The following is a 21,993-nucleotide window of genomic DNA, read 5'->3' on the forward strand; positions in this document are numbered from 1 at the left end:
CAATAAGGCGGACCCAAGATGGTGAACAAAAATTTCAAACCATAAAATAGTAATTTTGTAACTACGTACATCATCAGTACTTCTTTCTAAAATTTCCAGTATCCCTTGGTTCTGAAATATGAAGCCATTTTACATATTTTTAAATCTGTATAATAAAGACGAATAACTGCGGATGAAAGATATACATGGAAGTTTAGATCAGAAAAGAGAAAGAAATAGATAAAAATATCAAACCAGTCAAGAGTCACTGATAATAAAATATTAATACTTACTTTTTTGTTAACAGTAGGGTTTTTCATTGGAGTTAAATTAGCAGTGCTGTTTACACAGAAGTAACCGTTATCTTGATCCATTTTTGTGTCTTTAATTCCTTTACTGTAACAATAAAAAAAGAAAGGAAATATTAAAAATAAATTTATTAATAATTACATAATTACAGTTACATGTAATAGTAAATATTAATTACTATTAATTTATCTATAATTACGAGCTGATGCTTAATTACAATTGCATACCAATTTTATTTATAGCAAGTGAATTTTAAAATGTATGAAAAATACTGAGTCTGATCAAATTCGAACCTAAAACCTTTTGGATAAAGAAAGAGAAACTACCACATACCATAGATATTGGCGTAATTTTATGTTACTGATATATGTATATATAATTATAAAAAAAATTATTATATAAAAATAAAGATTATAATTTAGTAATATTATTAGAAAAAAAAAAATCTTAAAACTAAAATTTTCCATCCACAAGATTTAATTTTAAGAATTCTATATTTATATATTTATGCAATTATATTTATTTTGACACAAAGATAAAATTCTTTTTGTAAATATAATTTTATTTTTAATAATTGTAATCAATGATATATATATATATATATATTTAAAAAGTTTATCAAAGATCATGAGACTGCTGTTGTAGTATTTCAAACTGACAGAAGACAATATTTAATCTCTAACTCATTTTATCATATACGTAGGTTTTTTTATTACTTTCATCCGTTTTAAAATTTCATCTTGTCTTATTAAAACTCCACTCTCTCTCTCTCTCTTCTCTTACTACTATTACACACGCGCGCGCGCGCGCGCGCGCACACACACACACACACACACACACACACACACACACACACACACACACACACACACACACACACACACACACACACACACACACACACACACACACACACACACACACATATATATATATATATTACAATGAAACCTGACATCATAGTCATGAAATTAACATTTGTATTGCATAAAGTTAAAGCAAATTTATGTAATTATATAATTACAAGTTTGATGATGCCCAGAACCAGTTCAATTTATAGATTATTAACATCATCAAGTTTTACTCCATCTCCTGAAAGACATTTGAAGTAAAATGTTCAGATAAACATATGACTACAAATGTATTGTTTTTTAACTACACGTAATAAAAAAATTTCACTCCAATTTCTGATACCAAAAATAATGTAATGGTGTTCTAAAATTCATGTTAAATTATGGGCAAAAATTAGTTATTTTATATAATATTGGTGGAGAAAAATGTAAAAAAAAAACTGGCAAAATATTGTATGACTTTCCCAGTTAACAATAAAAATAGTTGGTGTCAGAAAAATAAAAAATATGTTTTTCAGAGGTGAGGAATAAATTTTAAGAAAGTTTTTCTAAAAATATTCATGTGATCACCATAGTTTCCCTTTAATATACCCATTTTAATTATATTAGACAGGAAAGTAAAAGTAATTGATTCAACAACTATATTATCAATATTTCTAAGAAAATTGTTATAGGATAAAAAATTGTTGACATAAAAAATATGATAATTCTAACCAAAATGGTGGTAGCCATTAAATGTTTTTCACAGCTATTTTCAAAAGTGGCTTTCAATTTCTCTTAAACAACAGCTCAAAAATAATAAAATTTAAAAAGTTCTCCTATCAGAATGAACAATTTTTCCATAAATGATCAAGACACACATCATAAAGCAACTAAACAAATTTAAATGTGAAATGTAGGGTTGTGATATATAATTTTAAATAGCATTAAAAAAAATCAGACTACAACAACTCTAAAATTAATGGCAGGCATTTAGTGTTTTTTGATTAGTTTTAAAATTACTCAAAAAGTGGTTTCAAACTAAAAAATAGTGTACTTTATGTTTACAACATAAGCTAAATTCCATTTTTCTGTTATTTAATGGATCCTGTGTACTTGTTAATACTACGCGCGCGCGCGCGCACACACACACACACACGCTTGATTATTATTAAAGAATAATCAGTTTGAAAGTGTATTAAAACAGTAAAGAGAAAATAAAAAAATCTTTTATATTAAATAATATATAATTTTGACATCTATTTAACCCTAAATATTAAAGATATTTATGTAATTCATTGGTTATTAAATATTAAATACAATAATAAAGTTGAATATAATAATGTATTAAAATAATAATTGAAAAAATACTACAAATAGTTCTTATGAATTAGGTGAATATAGTTTTAATATTTTCCACTAGGAGAGCCGATTGTATACATTATAATTTTTACTTCCTTGTACGAAGTAAATAAATTATTGTACTCGTAATAAATTTCGGTTTTCAAATTTCAACGGAAATATCCATTTTGACCATCCCTGAATCCATTTTGTCTAGTTTCGCCGTGATGTCTGCACGTACATATGTATCTCGCATAACTCAAAAACAATTGGCTGTAGAATGTTGAAATTTTGGATTTAGTACTGTTGTGCACCTCCACTTTTGATTGCATGCGACTGGGCCAAAAGTGTCTATCCAAAAAATATAGATTTTTGACTTTTTCTTAACTGCAGTAATAGGCCCTCACTGTGAGTTTTTCAATGATATATCAAAAGTAAGCACTTTTGAAAATAAGCATTTTCACTGAAAAGATTATTTTCAATGAAAATAAGCATTTTCATTGGTTCTATAGTTATTTTTGGCAATAACTATAAATATAAATATCCAAATATTTTATTAATTAAAAGCTTATTTGGCATAAGCTTTTAATTAATAAAATATTTAGATCTTACATGGGAAAGGCACATCAGGTTGAATCAGATTTCATCTGCTTTTTTTTAAATTTAAATATATTGATTTATTAATAATTATTAACCTTCGATTATAAAAAAATTACAATAAATAATAATTGAATAATAAAAAAAAAAATCAGTAGTTAGTGAAATAAAATCTTATGTACTTTTTATTTTAATTAAAACATTTTTACAGAGGTTAATAATTATTAATAAATAAATATATTTAAATTAAAAAAAAGTTAAAAAAATATGTATATGAAGTTGGACTTGAATCAATCTCACTTACCACAAAACTACTTGAAGGATGTGAAACAAAATTAATATATAAACTAATATGAAATGCTAATAGACACCACAAAAAAATTTGGTGTCCATCACAATGCAACTGTGTAACTATCCACTTTATTAAAGAATTGGAGAATCGTATCTCACTTTCAAATGAAACAAGTTTAAATGAAGTGCAGCAAAACATGTGTATAAGTAATTTAATAGGGGTACAAGGAAGTCATATGGTGTCCACATCAGATTTTCTAATTTAATTTTATATTATGTACATTTTAAAAAAGTGTTTTTTTTTTCTCTAACAAATTTACTGTATTGTCTAAGATAAGAAATTATTTTATGAATAAAAATAAATAAATTAAAATTCCATTATAAAAAGTTGACAGTGAAGGGTATACAGTACGAAATAATTAAAAAAAATAAATAAACATTAAGTTTACTACATTAGTATACATTTATAACTACTTCCAAGGTGATTGATTGATTTTATGTCATATAAAAGATGTAATTTACTCTTTTCTTTTTTTTTTAAATTTTATCTCATTTATTTTTAAAGTTGTAAAATAATTTAGGTAAAAAAATATATATAATAATAATTACCTCCAGTTAAGTAATCTATTGTAATTTTTATTTATACAAATATTGCATAGTAAATTATAATTTTAAAATTAAAAATTATAAAAACAAATAAATTCAAATATTAAGTAAAAAAAAAAAAAAAATTAAAAATATATAAATAGTTTTAACAATTTAATATTTGTCTTTAAGAAATCTGCTACAAAAAAATTAAAGAAACAATATTCGTAATTATAATTTTTTAATAGAATTGTGTTCAAGTATAAAAATGTATTATGAATAAAAAAACAATACAAGCTGTAAAATTTACATTAATATTTATTTATTTTATTGAAATCTTTAAGCCGACAAAGTTGTGTTCGTTCAAAAAAATGTCAGCCTAGCCATTCAAAACAGAATTTTAAAATTAATACTATTGCTTGATTGATCTGATGCACTTCTACATTAATTTTTATTTTGCCTCAGTATCTTAACCTCAGCATGTTTCCTATATTCTATATTGTCAATTATTTGTTTAATATAGCATAATATTTGTTTCCATTTTACTGTTTTTATCCTCTATACTTCCTTCTTGGAGCAAATTCATTAACACTGGATGCCTTAATATACAGCCTAATCAACCTTGTTGTTCTTCGTACAAGAATTCACAACAAACGTCTCTTTAAATCCATATGTTTAAAAACCCGTTTTTATAGCTACTAAGGAAGCTTTGCAATGAATGATCTGACCTTTATGATGCATGTTTTAACCATTCTGATAATGCACACTTAGTGAAATATCCGTAAAAAGTAGTCTGACAGGATGAATGAGAATGCTTTTGATACTTGTCAATAATAAACAACAGATTAAAGATAGTATATTTTCATTGATCACATTATAAGAGTTACATCAAAGAAGTTGTACTTTGTTGTTTTTATTTAGAGTCGCTTATCCCTGGGGAAAAATAACTTGAGGCAGTTCTTCTGTTAGTTGTTTGTCCTCTTCCCCATCCTTCTTCTGATCTTCTCATTTATTCCTTCTTTCTTGGACGAGTATTATGGGAAATGTTGATCATAATGCTGGTACTTTTGGTAAGTAACCATCAAAGCAACTGTTTTTTTATTTTGGTGTAATGGATTGATGATATTTCTTGTGTGTAAAACTATCACAAAAAACTCAATTTCCTATCAGGGAGTTAACTGATTGTTTACTCGATAAAGCTTGAAGGTACTTACGTATTGACGCCACCACAGCTACAGCTTTATTTAAAAACAAAGTAGTCAATTGGATTTCGGGGAAAATGAACAGTCTCTTTATTAATTTTAATAAATGGTTATTTATAAATAAATAAATATAATTTAACCAAACTTAACCTACGCTCGCTAACCTTGACTAATTAACACTGTAATTTTTTGAGTATTTATTTAATAAATTCAGTAATTATTGCAATTATTTATTATTTAAATAATCAAAACATTCCTGTTAATTAGTCAAGGTTAGCGAGCGTAGGTTAAGTTTGGTTAAATTATATTTATTTATTTATAAATAACCATTTATTAAAATTAATATAGATACTGTTTTGAATCTATGTTAAACTCTATATCGGCCCATTTTCCACCGAAATCTGATTGACTACTTTGTTTTTAAATAAAGCTGTAGCTGCGGTGGCATTAATACGTAACTACCAGCTTGAATCTCTAACATCTAGTTAAGATACAATGTACCCTCTGCAACAATTAATTAAATTCTTTATGTACATTTTGTATGACATTGTGGTGGAGTAGAAAGAATTCAAGGTGTACATACAGCTGAAAATGACAAATTTCTAAAAGATGTTAAAATATGTTAAGCTTTTGTCAAAAACGTAACTATAAAAATCCAATTAAAATTGAATTTTAATTTAGAATGCTGTAAAAAAAATATATCAACTGCAACTGCTTTTTCATTTTGGTGGGAAGGAATCACGTATATATACTAGGTGATTCAAAAAGGACTTCACAACATTAAAAGTAAACAAAAATTTATTGAGATCAACTTACAAATTTGGTTGAGGTCACTACATCAAGTTTATCACCTAACATTTACTTTGGTTCGATTTGGCTTCCATTTGTAATGTAACATACATTCCACTTGAAGTTGTTTTCATTCCAGACTATAGCCAGCAAGTTGGGCGATACCTCTGCAGCTGCGGTGTTAATTTGAAGACTTAGTTCAACAGGCGAAGATGGTACATAAACCTAATCTTTAATGAAACCCACAAGAAAAAATCTAGTGGGGTCAAATCTGGGGAGCAAGGGGTCATGTGATTGGACCTTTACAACCGATCCACCGACCTAGGAATCAAGTATCAAGAAACTCTCGGACTTATAGGTGGTAGTAAGGTAATGCCCCCATCTTGCTGATAGTAATGGCATCCATCTTGGTCATAACATTGTCTACTAACTAAGGAATTAGAAAATTTTGAAGCATGTCCAGATAAGTGACTGCAAATTGTGAAAAAAAAACACACAGCGAGCACGTTCTACACCAGTAAATATATCCAGTTCTAATAGCGCTGGTGGCCGAATTCGGTACTAACGAACTATGTGAGTCAAAAAAACTTGAGTGTTTTGCTATGAAATGAAACCTCAACTGAATCTGTAAGATACCTCAATAAATTTTTATATGCTTTTAAAGTTGTGAAGTCCTTTTGAATCACACTGTATATATACTCGCATATAAAATTAACAAATAAATATTTAAATCCAACAGATACAGTCAGTAAAAGGTAAGAACTCTCACGATCTGTCGGTCTAACGCTTTCAGAGCTATAACTTCATCATCGGCAGACCAATTTTTATAAAATATATAATTATAAATAAAATATATAGTTATATTTTTAAAAAACATATAATTAAAACTTTATTATGTATATATTATTGTCAAATTAAACACTACCTATATCCACCATGGTCAATGGTGTGTGTGTGTGTGTGCGTGTGTATATGTACATACATATCAATAATTCAATTTTTATAAAAAGTTATGTATTTTGTAGTATCTATTTTTAGAATGGCATTCTATGGTTAGGGGTAATAGTGCGATAACCATCAGGTTTTCTTTGCTGCTAAAAATTCTAAAAAGTAGCACAATTAATAATTAGCTCATCTAAAATTTTACAGTAATAAACATATTTTACACATTTTTTGTTTTACTGCATTAAAATATTATGAAAATAAAGTGAGTGTAATGTGAAATAAATAAGCTTCCAAATAAAAGCATTTTCTATCTTTTGGGAGGGGTTTTGAAGGGATTATAGAGATCAAGAAGGCTTCTAATTGAACTGAAAAAGAGGTTCTGCTAAATTGTTTATGTGATGTATTTTAATATGGATCTAAAACATGGAAAATTAGAATAAAGCACGAGAAATACATGAAGAATTTTGAAATTTTGTTGTACAAAATAACGGAACAAGCGATACTTTGCATTTAGCTTCCAGAACCACCATAAGGTATTACTTCAGAGGATGATATGTATAAATGTAAATGAAACGTAGTCTTGTACAGTCCCAGGTCAACCGTTCCTGAGATGTGTGGTTAATTGAAACCTGACCAACAAAGAACACCGGTATCCACGATCTAGTACTCAAATCCATATAAAAGTAACTCCCTTTACTAGGATTTGAACCTTAGAACTCACGACTTTGAAATAAGCTGATTTACGATGATGAGTTTACCACTAGACCAACTCGGTGGGTTAATTATACTGTATTGAGTACCAGAATAACAAGTTTTGACAATGGAGTTGTTCTGAAATGCATCAATGTATAATAAAAGAATGAAGCTAGAAAGGAAAACAGTTCTTAACACAGAAAAGAATTTTCTAATCGTGTTTAATTTTTAAAAAAAACCAAAACAAAAATATACTATTTTGTTACTTTCCGGTGAAGCTAGAAAAATTTTGCAACAAAAAAAACTGTGCACCGACTTGGCCAGGAAAGTCATGTAATACTTTCTTTTTTTTTTTTTTAAACATAAAACCTTTCCTGACTTGTTCCCAGTCAACTTTTGATATCTTTTTTCCTTGTTTAATTATTTTTCTTTTTTTTTACTATATGTTATAATAATTTTGTAAAATCTGTTATAATTTAGGAGTTTTCCACAATCAAGTTGTTAACGTTTCATATCTTATATGTTTTATTAATCGAAACTCACAAAATTTGTATTTATGTAGATTCAAACATGATCATACACAATAAAACACTATAATTATATGACATTAAACAAAAAATACAGTAAATAAAACAGGAAGTGTAATAAACGTATTATTTAAATAAGGCATGACCTGAATCTTAAATGATAATTAATAAAGACTAAACAAGATATGATCCATAAAAGAATCAAATAATAATACACTATTTAAAGTCGCATAAATAAAATTACTGCCTAAAATCTTGTCTTCTATCATCATAATAATACTACATTTTTTTTTTTTTTAATTGTTAAATAAAAACTTGGAAGTCAACATACAGATAAAATATTATTACAGCTAAATAAATATGCATTTCGATTATTAAATTATCATAAGTATTATGACGTAAAAATCATAAAAATAGTAATTAATTAAACTATAAAATTATGTAAACTAATTGAATTAAATTGAGTTTTATGTAGAACTTATCAATGTAGATGTATATATTTGAACTGGTAACTGATAATATATGAGAATAAATCTAGTTCATTCTATCGTTTCAATTAACTGCTTTTCATACATTCTAATCTCTTATTTCCTTTACGGATTTTAATTCTATATTTCCGTTTGGTAATCCATTAGTTATTATAGTCTAATCTACATTCTGGGTTTATTAATTGATTTAGACTAGATTTAAAATTATTAAAAAATTATAAAGGATTTGATATTTTAAATAGAGTTTAATGATGCCTATTTTAACAAAAACTTATAAATTTTTTTCTAGCATTTAATCAAATAATACAACCATGTTTTCAAAAAATATTTGTAAATTTAATAACCTATAAACAGATTAAATTATTAGTGTTTTATTTTCTCTGCTGAAAATTACAACTAAAGGTTAATAATAACTTTGTGTTTAATTGTTTCTATTTAATTAAACAATGTAATTTGTAAATATTTATTTTGATGTAAAACATATTATATATATATATATATATATATATATATATATATGAGATCTGTAAATAAAGTAATGAGACTGGTTCAGAAAAACGTTTTATTTACAATCCAATTATACATGGACTCACCTTCGAAGTAGTTCCCTTGGGAAGCTACGCAATGCTTCAAACTTTTTCCCCATTTTTCATAGCAATGTTGGAACTCAGAAACCGGAATATCCTTCAGATGGTCGGTTACATTTTTTTTTAATTTTCTACTGTTCCAAAATGGTGTCCTTTGAGATGTTTTTTTAAAGTCAGGAACAGGAAAATATTGCAGGGACTCAAGTCAGGTGAATAAGATAGTTGAGGAACTACAGGAATGTTTTTCTTTGCCAAAAACTCATTAATTGAGAGTGCAGTGTGACAAGGTGCATCGTCATCATGCAGCATCCAGTTGCCTTTGATGGCTGGTCTCACATGAGCAACTCTTTTCCGCAGTCTTTCTAGAATTTCTCAGTAAAAATATTGATTTACATTCTGTCCTGTAGGCAAAAATATCCATATGGACAATGCTATTACTATTGAAGAAACAAATTAACTTGGTTTTTATTTTTTATTTTTTGGAACGTGGTAAATTTAAGTTTGTTTACGTCTCACATGCCAGCAACAAGACTAAAAATATTAATACCTAATATAAATCAGCTGTTCATATAACCATATGTTTACTAGTAACTTTACAATATTGCCACTTTGGGTGCCAAAAAAAAAAAAATCTAGTCTCATTACTTTATTTACAGACCTCGTATGTTCGTTATATCTATGGGTGAATGTACGTCTAGTCTGTCCAATGTAATATATGTTACGCATTAAACATTTTAAACTGTAAAGTGCCTACTTTACACTTTATTTTAAGTGTTAAAGTTATAAAAAACTTTATTTATGTTGAACTAACATTCACTCTAAGTTTCTTTAAAGAGTACTCCTGCATGTGGTGAGTATATTACTATGTAATTAGATATGTTATTGATAGTTGAATTAAGCTTTGAAAGATCTATTTTGTTTCTCTATGTAAATCACTAAAATTATGTTTTTTTTTTTAATATATTTTGAATAATTGAAATGTGTGTCATTTCATTTTATACATGAATATATCTTGTTTATTATACCAACAATGTTAGTTTAGAAATATGAAAACGGTTTCTTAAAACATACGTGTGTAATGTAGCACTATTTTGGAGCACGAGTTGGACTACTGGAACTCCAGAGAAAAAAATTTAGAAGCGTTCAAGTTGTAGGTAATGTAAGTAAATATCAGATGAACAGACAAACTCACTGATAAAGAGGTACTCAAATGAATGAAAAAGAATAGAACACATTACAAGATTATAACATAAAGCAGAGACACATTAACTGGATATGAGGCGGTCTTAAAGATGATAGAAAAAAATTCACAGGGAAAGGGGTAGGCTGGAATATGAAATACATGAATTGGATGACGTGATATGAACTACCAAAGCTACAAACAACTAAAGAGAAAAGGCTCTGGAAATTTATTGCAAACTATACTCATTACCATTTATATTGGTGATTTTCCGCACCGACTGTCAATAGCATCTACTTGCCTTATCATCCCCACTATGACCAAACTCTCCTACTCCGCATGACCATGTAAAAGTTACCGTGAAAACAGTACTGTGCTTTCGTTTTACAGTGTACATGTATACTAAGAACTGTACAGAAATTACACAGTAAGCAAAAAATTGCTTACTATTTTAAACAGTGTATGAGACAGGTTGTTACGAGAGAACATATGTGTATATGAACTAAGATCCTATGATAGGGACTGTATGCTGCGCATGCAACCCGTCTACTAATGGTATCAGTATAATATGTGTATTGATAACAAATGAGAGAGAGAGAGAGAGAGAGAGAGAGACTAATTATATTATTATTGAATATTAATTATTATTTTGAAAAATATAAATAAAAATTATTCTTTAAAAACCATTTCAAATACCAGTGTTCATCCAATGAAATTGTAATAAACTTAAGTCCTCGGGGGAAATCTCTGAAGAAGCTTATGGTACAGTGTAGTCAAAGGTACAGTTTTATAATATAAAATAAACTACTGTAGTCAATTTTTAAACTAGGCAAGTCATGGATATTGTAAATTAAATACTTTTTTTGGTGTAATCACTACAAATTAATTTGTATACTACTATGTATTTTTAGATGATCAACATGTAGTTTTAAAAATGATAACTTTTTCATGAAAAATGGTGATTTGTTAATTAATATGCAATGGAGTTATATCTACCAATAAAATATTTTTTATTTTTGTTGTGTTTTTTTATATAGTTTATATTTTATTGTACTCAGTTGGTCATTGTAGTTTCAACTGAAATTTAAATGAATTAGGTATGATAACTTGTGATTACGCTGTGTTTAGTGGTCACAGTATTATGAATAATTAATTGATCAGTGGTTTTTATATTTAAAACTCTTTTTAATGTATTTTTATTATTATTACAATGAAGTTATGAAAGTAATTAACAACAGTACTACTCAGTAATTCTACTAAAGAGGTGTCACTAATTAGTAATAAAAAAAAAAGATTTTAATTTAATTTTAGATTGAATTCTTTATATTTTTTTCAAGTGTTATCAAGTTTTATCATGCTGTTAACAAATTAAACATTTTTTTTTTTTGACATTTATGTACATCGTTCCATTTATTGATATTTATTAAAGAAGCATTAAGTAATTTTTTTTTAAATTATTAAAATGTTCTAGATACATCAATATAAATAATCTTTAAATTTATTTCTTAACTTAAAGCACAGTATTTCTAATAAGTATGAAGCGATAAAATATATAATAAATAAAGAGATAAATAATAAACAGAATGAAAATTGTTCACTTTAAATTAAATTAGTATACCGATACAATTTAATACATTTTCTATGAAAAGAAAAATGAGAAAAGACCAACATATAATTTAATAGTGAATTGAAATGCTCCACCCGTTGATTCATACATACATAAACACACACACACACACACACACACACAGATATTATTATATGATACCACTATTACGTTAAATATCCACTCCCTATTTGTAGACACACACTCACAGTATATATATATATATATAAAGAGATGATTAAAGCAGAAAAATATTTATTTTCCAAATGACATAATACAGAGTACATTCACTTAGATATACATTTATCAATAACCTTTCAGGTTTCTTTTGTTTTTATACAATTTATAATTAAAATTTGAATTGTTCACGTTTTTACCTTCCTAGCGAATATAACTAGAATAATTATATTAAAGGTATAATTATAGTAATTAAAGGTAAATCTAGGTATATTAAAGGAGGAAAATATGTCTTTATGTTTTAGGGTCTAATTAGTTCATTTACAGCAAAATAACATATATGTATGTGTGTTGTACTATTTTCATCCTTATGTCTCAGGATTGACCAAACTTTTCTTTCTTTTTCCTGTTTAGCCTCCGGTAACTACCGTTTAGATAATTCTTCAGAGGATGAATGAGGATGATATGTACGAGTGTGAATGAAATGTAGTCTTGTACATTCTCAGTTCGACCATACCTGAGATGTGTGGTTAATTGAAACCCAACTACCAAAGAACACCGGTATCCACGATCTAGTATTCAAATCCGTGTAAAAATAACTGGCTTTACTAGGACTTTACTAGGACCCTGGAACTCTCGACTTCCAAATCAGCTGATTTGGGAAGACGTGTTTACCACTAGACCAACCCAGTGGGTATGAGGATTGACCAAACTGATTTTCTCCAATTTAACCCAAATATTTCTATACATGAAGCATTGATCATATTAATTTTTTTGAAAATTTGTTAACGGGAATGAGGATATCGCAAAAAAAAAAACAAGTTTGATTTTCTTCAGAGGCATTTTAGAAAAACTTTATTAAAGTGAATTTGTTCAAATATACAATTAATATATAAATAATAAATTTTTTTTTTCTTTAAATCAAACTGTCCTCCAACTCTTAAAATTGGAATATATATTTTTTTACTCTATTTCCCTTCGATTAAGTATTTTTTTGAGAGTTCATACTTCATGTATAACTATCACGAAATGTCTACAAATTTTTTTTTCAAATTACAGACGCCAAATCTAAAATACAGAAACGTTTTTTGAAAATTTCCTTTTTCCAATTTTAGCCTTTATTAAAGGGGAGTGTTTAATTTACAGGAAATTTTACTTAGGCAAATTTGTTAAGCTAAACTAACCCTATGTATGAATATTTTATAGAAAAAAATTTCTTAAAATTTATTCTGCACCTCTAAAAAAAATATATTCAATTTTTTTTTTTTTTTTTGGCTCAATTCTATAAAATAGCCTGGAAATCCATACAATATTTTACCATTAAAATATTTTTTTTTAATATAAATTGGAAAACAAGAATACACTTAAAAATGATTAAAAAATCTAAAACTTTATGATTATTTTTGATTGTTCAATAGTAATCATCATCATCAGAAAAAACAGAGGAGAAAGTGAAGAATAGTGAATTAAAATAAAGTAATTAATTAATAAAAACTACTTTGAAGTCAGATGAAGTAAAAAATAAAGGAAAACTTAAGAAAATTTTAAGAGCATATGAATAGGTGAAACAAATTCAAATCTAATAAAAAATCTCTTCAAATACAAAAAAAAAAAAACAACTGAGAAAAGTCAAGACTCCATAAGAAATTGAAGAGCCAAATTCTTCAGCCATCTTATGAGAATGAATCATAAATATGCCCACAAAATGAATGTTCAGTGACATTTACAATAAAAAGAATGTAACTCAATGAACCACAACGATTCAAAGAGAACTAAAAGAAATGAAAATATCTTAAGAAATAGTACAAAATAGAATAAAATTCAGAAAACTGGAACAAGATTTCAAGAAATTCCAAGAGAAGAAGAAAAAAGAACCATTGGAAGAACAGGAATGAAAATTCCTCAAAAGAAATAAAAATGAATGCAAAATAATATTGCTTCAAGTGGTCCTCAGTTGACCAGACTTGAAAAATGAAAAGTAATTGACTATAGAATTCTATAAAATGAATACTGTCATCATTTTACATACAACAAAGTTACTGAAGATCACTCCTTGTTAGAATCGATTAATGTATCGTATAACTTGTTGCAGAGATATGTGTTAAGATAATAAATATAAAGCCATTATTGGTATCACTAAAACATGTAATCATTTCAAATAAAAATAGATTAAGCAAATCTTTTCTAAATTTAACATATTGCTGTTAATATATTTGTAACTTTTTAGAGTCCTAAAATTTTTTATAAAAGGTGTAGTATATATTGGGTAATGCACACATATGTCAAGAGGATAAATAGTGTTAATTTTACCAAAATTTGAATTGTATAGAGATATTTTTATTAATTTGTGGCTCCAAATGTGTATAATTTGTTACCTAATAATATAAAGGAATCGAGAAACTTTAGAGAATAAAATGCTCTGTTATTTGTATGGTTGTTAGAAATTGATAAGTTACTATTCTAATCTAATTACTGAAGAAATTGTTAAGAGAAATTACAATTTTAGGATTACAATATTTACCGATTGTTATTGTTATTTTAAGTTGCTGGCAGTGTATTTCAGAATTTCTGTTTCACTTTATAAAATGTTATTGTAATGGTAATTAATCCTCCTCTACATGAATTTGTCTGCAGAGGGTACCTAAATTTTCATAAAAGTTACACATTTTATGTTATACTGCATAAAATTTTATTAAATTTTATTTTATTATTATTAAAATAAAATATGTAATTGCATTATTGTTTGTGAAAATAATAAATAAATAACAATTTTAGATAACTGAAATAAAATAGCATAAAAAAATTTAAGCTACTGACACTTCTAACTTAGAATGCCCATTGTGATCTAATGCACATCCAATATGGGTAGGTCACATAAATTTATCATAAGATAGATAAAGACAATATGAATCGTAAAATAAACAGAGCAATAACAACTGCTACTAATAAAATTTACAAGAAGGAAAAGAGCTGTTTAACATTTCTTATGATTAAAAAATTCTCACAAAAAGATTTTTAATATATTTTTTTCTTTAAATCTGGAAACGCCCACCATGCTGCTCTAGTCATTATCTCATCGTTGCAAATCGTTGTTTAACAGCTGATTTTCAAAGTCGAAGATTCTGAGGTTCAAATGTAAGTAAAAGTTAGATGCTTTTATAAGGATTTTAATACTAGACAATGGATACCGGTGTACTTGGTGGTTGGGATTAAATTAACTACACATCTCAGGAATGATCGGCCTGACTCTGTACAAGACTAAATCTCATTTACATGTCATACATATCTTTTCCTTTTTCTATTTAGCCTACACCATAAGGTATTACTTCAGAGGATGATATGTATGAATGTAAATGAAGTATAATCTTGTACATTCTCAGGTCGATTGTTCCCGAGATGTGTGGGTTAATTAAAATCCAACCACCAAAGAACATCGGTATCTACAATCTAGTATTCAAATCCGTAGAAAAGTAACTGTCTTTACTAGGATTTGAACCTTAGAACTCTCGATTTCAAAATCGGTCAATTTGCGATGATAAGTTGATCACTTGACCAACCTGGTAGGTATATCATCATATTTACTTCATCTTATTGAGCTGTGGTAGGATTGCTTATTTGTTCATTACTTGAACGATGCAACGTACACATTAGGAAAAAATTATCTGTAAAGGTAGATTACGATCCCTTATTATTATACAAAACTGAGATTTCTATATCACTAGAAGTTAAATTTCTTATGCATATTTTATCTTCTTCTTTCAATCTCATTGCATTTCCTTTCTACTTTTCATCTACTGTCCGTTGTTTCCAGTACTTTTTCACTCTTTCCAAGAGTGCTTGTTTCTGCTCTTCTGTAAATTTTCTGGAGGTTTTCCTTTTCATCTATTATTATTTTTTCCCAATTTTTATTTGGTTTTTCTAGGTCTTGGTTTACTTCTCTGTGCCACCACCATTTGTTTTTCTATATTTATATGCATATTTTTAAAACTTTATGTTTAATAAACTAATTTTGAAATCAGTTTTCACGTAATAATTTTTTTTTGGTAAATGATTTCTTAATAATCGCTATTCCTGCTTTTATTATGGGTTTCAATATTAATGAGATTAAATACGATTTTAGTTTATAAATTATTAAAAAATAAACCCTGCATTATAATATAAACATAATTACCTGCAACATATTTCATTCTAATTACGTTTCTTTATAAGACTGTTGGGAGTTGGTGAGTATATGTATGTGTATGAGAAATAATAATAGCAAAATTAATAACATAATTGGTATGCTAAATATTCAATGTTCTAGATATATAAACATAACGTTAGTTAAAAAGATTTTTCTACAACAAATATTTGTTCTTTTATATTCTGTATTTTTATCATTATTGATTTATTACAGATGAAATAGCAATTTTATAACTTAATTTACATATATTCATACATACATTATTAGTAATTTATTACTGCTCGGTTTCTTTCTTTAATAACGACTCTCGATTTATCCATTTGATAAATAATTTTTTTTAATTTTAATTATGTCACATTGGTATCATTCATTGCTTAATATTAATTACGTTTATTCTTAGAGTAACGATACATAAGTAATAATTTATATGTGTATTTTTCTAGAATCTTCCGAGCAAATGCTAGAACCATTACTATTATGAATGGAGTATTAGACCTACCCTATTTCTGATATAAAATATCAGTTAATTATTTAATGATTTTAATAAAATATTAAATAATAACAACTGAACCAGTTTAAGATAAAAAAAAAGGAAAAATCAGAACCCATTTAAAATAAAAAAAAAAAAAAGTGCTGACCAAAGAAAGCAAGTTCCTATTTTAACTTTATCTTTGTCTGTGTATTTATGATGAAGATAAGATTAGGTACTATATTTAACACATTATTTCCAAATAAAAAAAACCTGACAACACAGTTGTAAGATCGTGCGGCTTTTTTCTGATGCAGGTGTAGCAGTACTGGCAGCCTCTTTAAATATTTTTTTACACTTTAAATATTATTCATTTATTTAATTCTACTGCTCACCTGTGATTTTACATAGCAGACGATTGTCTGCTATGTTGTAATTTCAAAGCAGCTGTAACATTAGTGCTACAGTATCGCTCCTTCTGGTGAAAGGCGTACTATCGACACACTATACCCATTTAGCCGCTAGTTTATTTAAAGCATTTTTTGGTGTGGAGGTGTGCGATTTTGCAAAAACTTCTTTTAGCAAATGTTACTATTTTTCAATTGTTAACAAATGAGAGTAAGAAAAATAACATCTTAATTGGGTGAAATCTTGAAAAACTGAGGGTGACGTTGATCTACAGCCTCACCCCCTTGATCTTTTAAGTTAGAAATTTAATGGCATCAATGCTCCATATAAAGAAGTAATCTGACCAAATTTGGTCAAAATCGGTCCAGTAGTTCTGGAGAAGTAAGGTGATTTAGAGGTCGACACCGAACTTACACACGAACATCCGGAAAATTTCCATCTGGTTTTCTGGATTCCTTAGGTGTCAAAACGTCAAGGTCTGATGAAAACCGGATATGTCCAAATTAGCCAATTACCATACTTTCCCTTCTAAAGCTATAGCACCAGACGGGAAGTAAAAGGGTGTATTATTTTATTACTTATGGCTGAAATAAATTTAAAGCATCTGAGATACAAGTGACATTCATTAGAATTTCTTTCTCTTAGAGTAATGTTTTTTTTTTAAATTCCTTAGTTAAACAATGAAATTTTGATTTATATCGCTAAATATCATCTATATTATGAACTTAATATGCTGATAATGAATTTCTAAGCTCAGCTTTCCCCTAAACTCCTCAATGAGCTTTTGAGGAACCTAACTAAGTTAATTTAAATAAACATCATTCATATCCCCATTAGACAGTTACAACCTTAAATTAGTATTCTAAAATATATTAAAAAGAAAAAAAATAGGTGTAAAATTTATGTAAAATCATTTTTAAGAAACTCCAAAAAAATGTCTCATATTTATTAATTTTTTCCCCCAGATATATGTTCAACTGTTCCATTATTTTTTTCCAAAAACCACCATCAGTAACTACTATACATATATTTTTTTAAATGAACGTTTTCTTAAATCAAAAAATTATATAATCTTAAAAAATATTTTTAAAACATCTTTTATTATTCTTTTTTTAATAAATTTTGTCCAAAATCTTACATTTCAAAAAATAATCTAATTTTAATAATTCTTTTTTGTATTTCATAGAGAGTTCCTCCGATTGCCCTGTTATAATAGTTTCCAAATCAGTTTAAAATAAAAATAATATTACATCCTATAATTGAAACAGTTCATGCACAGTGGTAACCTTTCTTTGCATTTCTTTGTTTGTTTTTTAATGGGCAGCAATTGTTGGTCCTTTAAATTAAAATTTAAAGCAAAAAATGATATAGATTAATGCCTATTTAAAAAAATAAATAAATAAAAACATTAAGAAGTAAAATAATAATTTTTAACTATTTAGTATTATAAAAGAGTAAAAATGGATAATCCAATACTAAAAACTTGAACTCATACTTCTTGGAATATTACACATACATTCTCTAACGTAAAAAAAAAATACTAAAATATACAGAGATTTGAACTCAGGTCATAACAGTCAATGAGCTAAGACGTTACCACTACCCCAGAAACGAGATCAACCTGTCCTGTCAAAATTTAAAGATATAAATACTAATAAAGAGTAGGTAAAGGTGCCAAATAAAGTAATACACCGATTTTAATAGCAAAAAAGTCCGGAAAACTATCTTAAAAAATCGGTACAACAATTTTAAAAATAACAGCTAAAAAGAAAAAAAAAATTAATGTAATTTTGATACCAAAAGTGAAAAAAATAATCAAGTTATAAACAAAAATTAAAAACATAAATTGTTATAGAGACAATAAACTTTCAAAACAGTATATAACTAACTGATACCGTAATATGATACAAAATTTACATTTAACGATAAAAATGTATAATTGCAAAACTAAATTACCATTTTACGTGATTTACAAACAAAATTACAAGGTCTTATAGAAATCATATCGAATTCAACGGACAAAAATATATATACAATAGCTTGAAACACGACATGATCTTGTTATTTTATTAGTACTATTTAACGCATTAAATTGTCGTATTATGTAGACAAATGTGATCCGAAACAACAAACAATTTATTTATAAATAAATTGTGACGTAACACTTACGTATTAATATGTACAATTTTTTTCTGAGTAACACGCAAAAATGACAAACAAATCTTTAGAAAACTTAATAATAAATAAACTCTAGTTGATATTTAATAAATACTTAATTTAAGAATTAGGCTTAAATAATATTAATCGTTGTTGGACTGGTTTCATGCAGTTATACATTCCTTTCTATTCTGTTCCAATCTATTAAACCTTAAATTGCTTATGACTCATTTAGGGATTTCAATCAGGTAACATTGCTAATTAATTAATAAATACATTTTTTATATGCTATGAACATTAACCTGGATAAATCAAAAGAAACTTGTAGTTAAACCTTGATCAGAGCAACATTAGAAAAATTAATAATAAAATAGAAATATATTCGCCGGTAATTTATATACAGAGTTATCATAAAATAATAGTGCGGTTTTGAACATGGTTTAAATTAAAAGAGAATTACTTACAGTTTCTGTTTTTTATTTTTCAAATTTGTCGTCTCAAACATTTTTTTACATAATTAATAAATTTCAATATGCGCGCGACAAATGTCCAAACGATACTCTCAACTTCTCTCCAAACATTAGTTAACATTTCTTCGTTAATGGTTGTCATTGCTTCATTAATGCTGTTTTTTAAGCGGGTTAGGTCGCGAATTTTTTGTGTATAAACAACGCTTTTGATGTACCCCCACAAGAAAAAATCGCAAGGTGTCAGGTCTGGACTCCTTGGAGGCCAAAGTACGGGTCCTTGCCGGCCTATCCATCAATCTCCAAATTTTTCGTTCAAAGCGTCCGCGACCAATGCACTGAAGTGCGGGGGAGCACCATCTTGTCGGAAATGAAGTCGATGAATGTTTTCGAGTTCATCCGGCTGAGGAAAGAAATAATCGGTTAACATGTCAAGATACACAATTCTTGATTGGTGTGGTGTGATTTTTCTTCACACCACTCCAAACATTAACTTTAGGCGAATCGTGTTGTTTCTCAATAATTGCGTGTGGGTTTTCAGAGCCACATATTCGTGAATTGTGTCTGTTAATGCATCCATTCACATGGAATGTAGCTTCGTTTGTAAACATTATATCGTCTAAAAATGATTAGTTTTCACTTATTCCGTCCGACATTTTAACAGCGAAATTGTAACGTTTTACACCATCATCGGATTTCAATTCCTGCAGTATCTGGATTTTATAAGCGTGTAATTTAAGTTTTTTATGTAAAACTTGTGAACTGATTTTGGAATACCTAATTCGACGCTTCGACGGGGGATGGACTTCTCAGAACTTCAAATTGCCGATCGTCTAATTAGTTCAATAGTTTCGTCCGGTACACTTGGTCTGCCGGTTGATTTCTGTTTCTTAACCGATCCGGTTTCTTCGAATCGTTTGAACCGACGCGTTATGTTATTTTTGTGTGGCGGATCTCTTCCGAATTCACGTCGAAACGCACGTTGAACTAAAATTACGGATTTTAATTCGGCCATCAATAAAACACACTTTGCTTTGTCTTTATCCGAGAACATAGTAACTCGCTAAACTCATCGCAACAACAATACAATAACTGACGTTGTGGTTACTCTGCTGATAAACAAACTTTTGGGTTGGAGGCTTTCAGGGATACCAATATAACATCTAGAAATTTCCCTACAATCTTCCTATGAATTACTGAAACCGCACCATTCTTTTATGATAACTCTGTGTATTGCTTCCGGTAATATAAATAGGTCTGTAAATAAAGTAATGAGACTGGTTCAGAAAAACGTTTTATATGTCATCCAAACGAAGGCCACGGCCAGACTAATATGTCTACAAAAACTGAAATGGCAACAATCGAAAGAAAAGACATCACGCTACACAGCTGTCGATCGTACGAATTTGGCGCACGCGCAGTTCTTCTGTAGCAGCATTAGTCTCCTTATTTAATAGCCAAACCAAGTACGTATGCGTTTGTTCCCACCGTAGCAACTGAAACTATGAACGATGAACCATTAATTCTTAGGACCGAAAATTATGAGTTAATATTCAAACAGATATTTAACGTATCAGTTTAAAATTTAAATGTAAGAAAGGTAACCTTATAAAACCAACAAAGCCATCAAGAAGTACAATATCCACTCCATCAGATTCAGCCATCATAAATGCCCCCATAAAGAAAGATTATATTGTACCCATTACATCAAATTTAAAAAATACTATAACGAATAAAACAATTCAGTTTTCGAATGATCATTTTATATATTCACGTCACAATAATTAATTAAATAAAAACAGCTTAAAAAATAATATAAAATTTAGTATTTTTATAATACAGAGTGAAAAAAATCTATGTAACCCGTTTAAGTTGGTAGAATCTAGCAAAAACCTGTTATATATACATTGAAAAAATAAAGAGAGAGTTTGAGAGGGAAGGAGAAAGAGATGATATAGGAATCATCCATGAACGCATACATCCACAATGTACACACACGCATACGTCTAAAGAATTATTAAATTCTACTAATAAACATATCAAGTCGGGTTAAATCTAGTTTCTTTGTTTTTAATGAACCGAATTAAATTGATACAATCATTAATGCACACAACACACACAGACGCGCGCGTTAATTTATTATATTCATGTCATCTTTATACATAAAACAATCAGTCGATGAG

At 27.8% G+C, this 21,993-nt stretch overlaps 1 protein-coding gene across 3 annotated transcripts in view; it reads right to left on the bottom strand.

Moving 5' to 3' along the window:
* The window catches only part of LOC142334156 (solute carrier family 2, facilitated glucose transporter member 1-like), a 151,563-nt gene that overhangs the window by 60,145 nt on the left and 69,425 nt on the right, over window positions 1-21,993 (bottom strand). For all 3 annotated transcript variants that reach the window (XM_075381944.1, XM_075381939.1, XM_075381943.1), the window contains exon 2: window positions 273-375. In XM_075381944.1, the coding sequence (XP_075238059.1) occupies window positions 273-375 (103 nt within the window). The remainder of the gene's footprint in view (window positions 1-272; window positions 376-21,993) is intronic.

Source organism: Lycorma delicatula, chromosome 13, assembly GCF_047948215.1.
Source record: "Lycorma delicatula isolate Av1 chromosome 13, ASM4794821v1, whole genome shotgun sequence".
NCBI classification, from domain to species: Eukaryota; Metazoa; Arthropoda; class Insecta; order Hemiptera; family Fulgoridae; genus Lycorma; species Lycorma delicatula.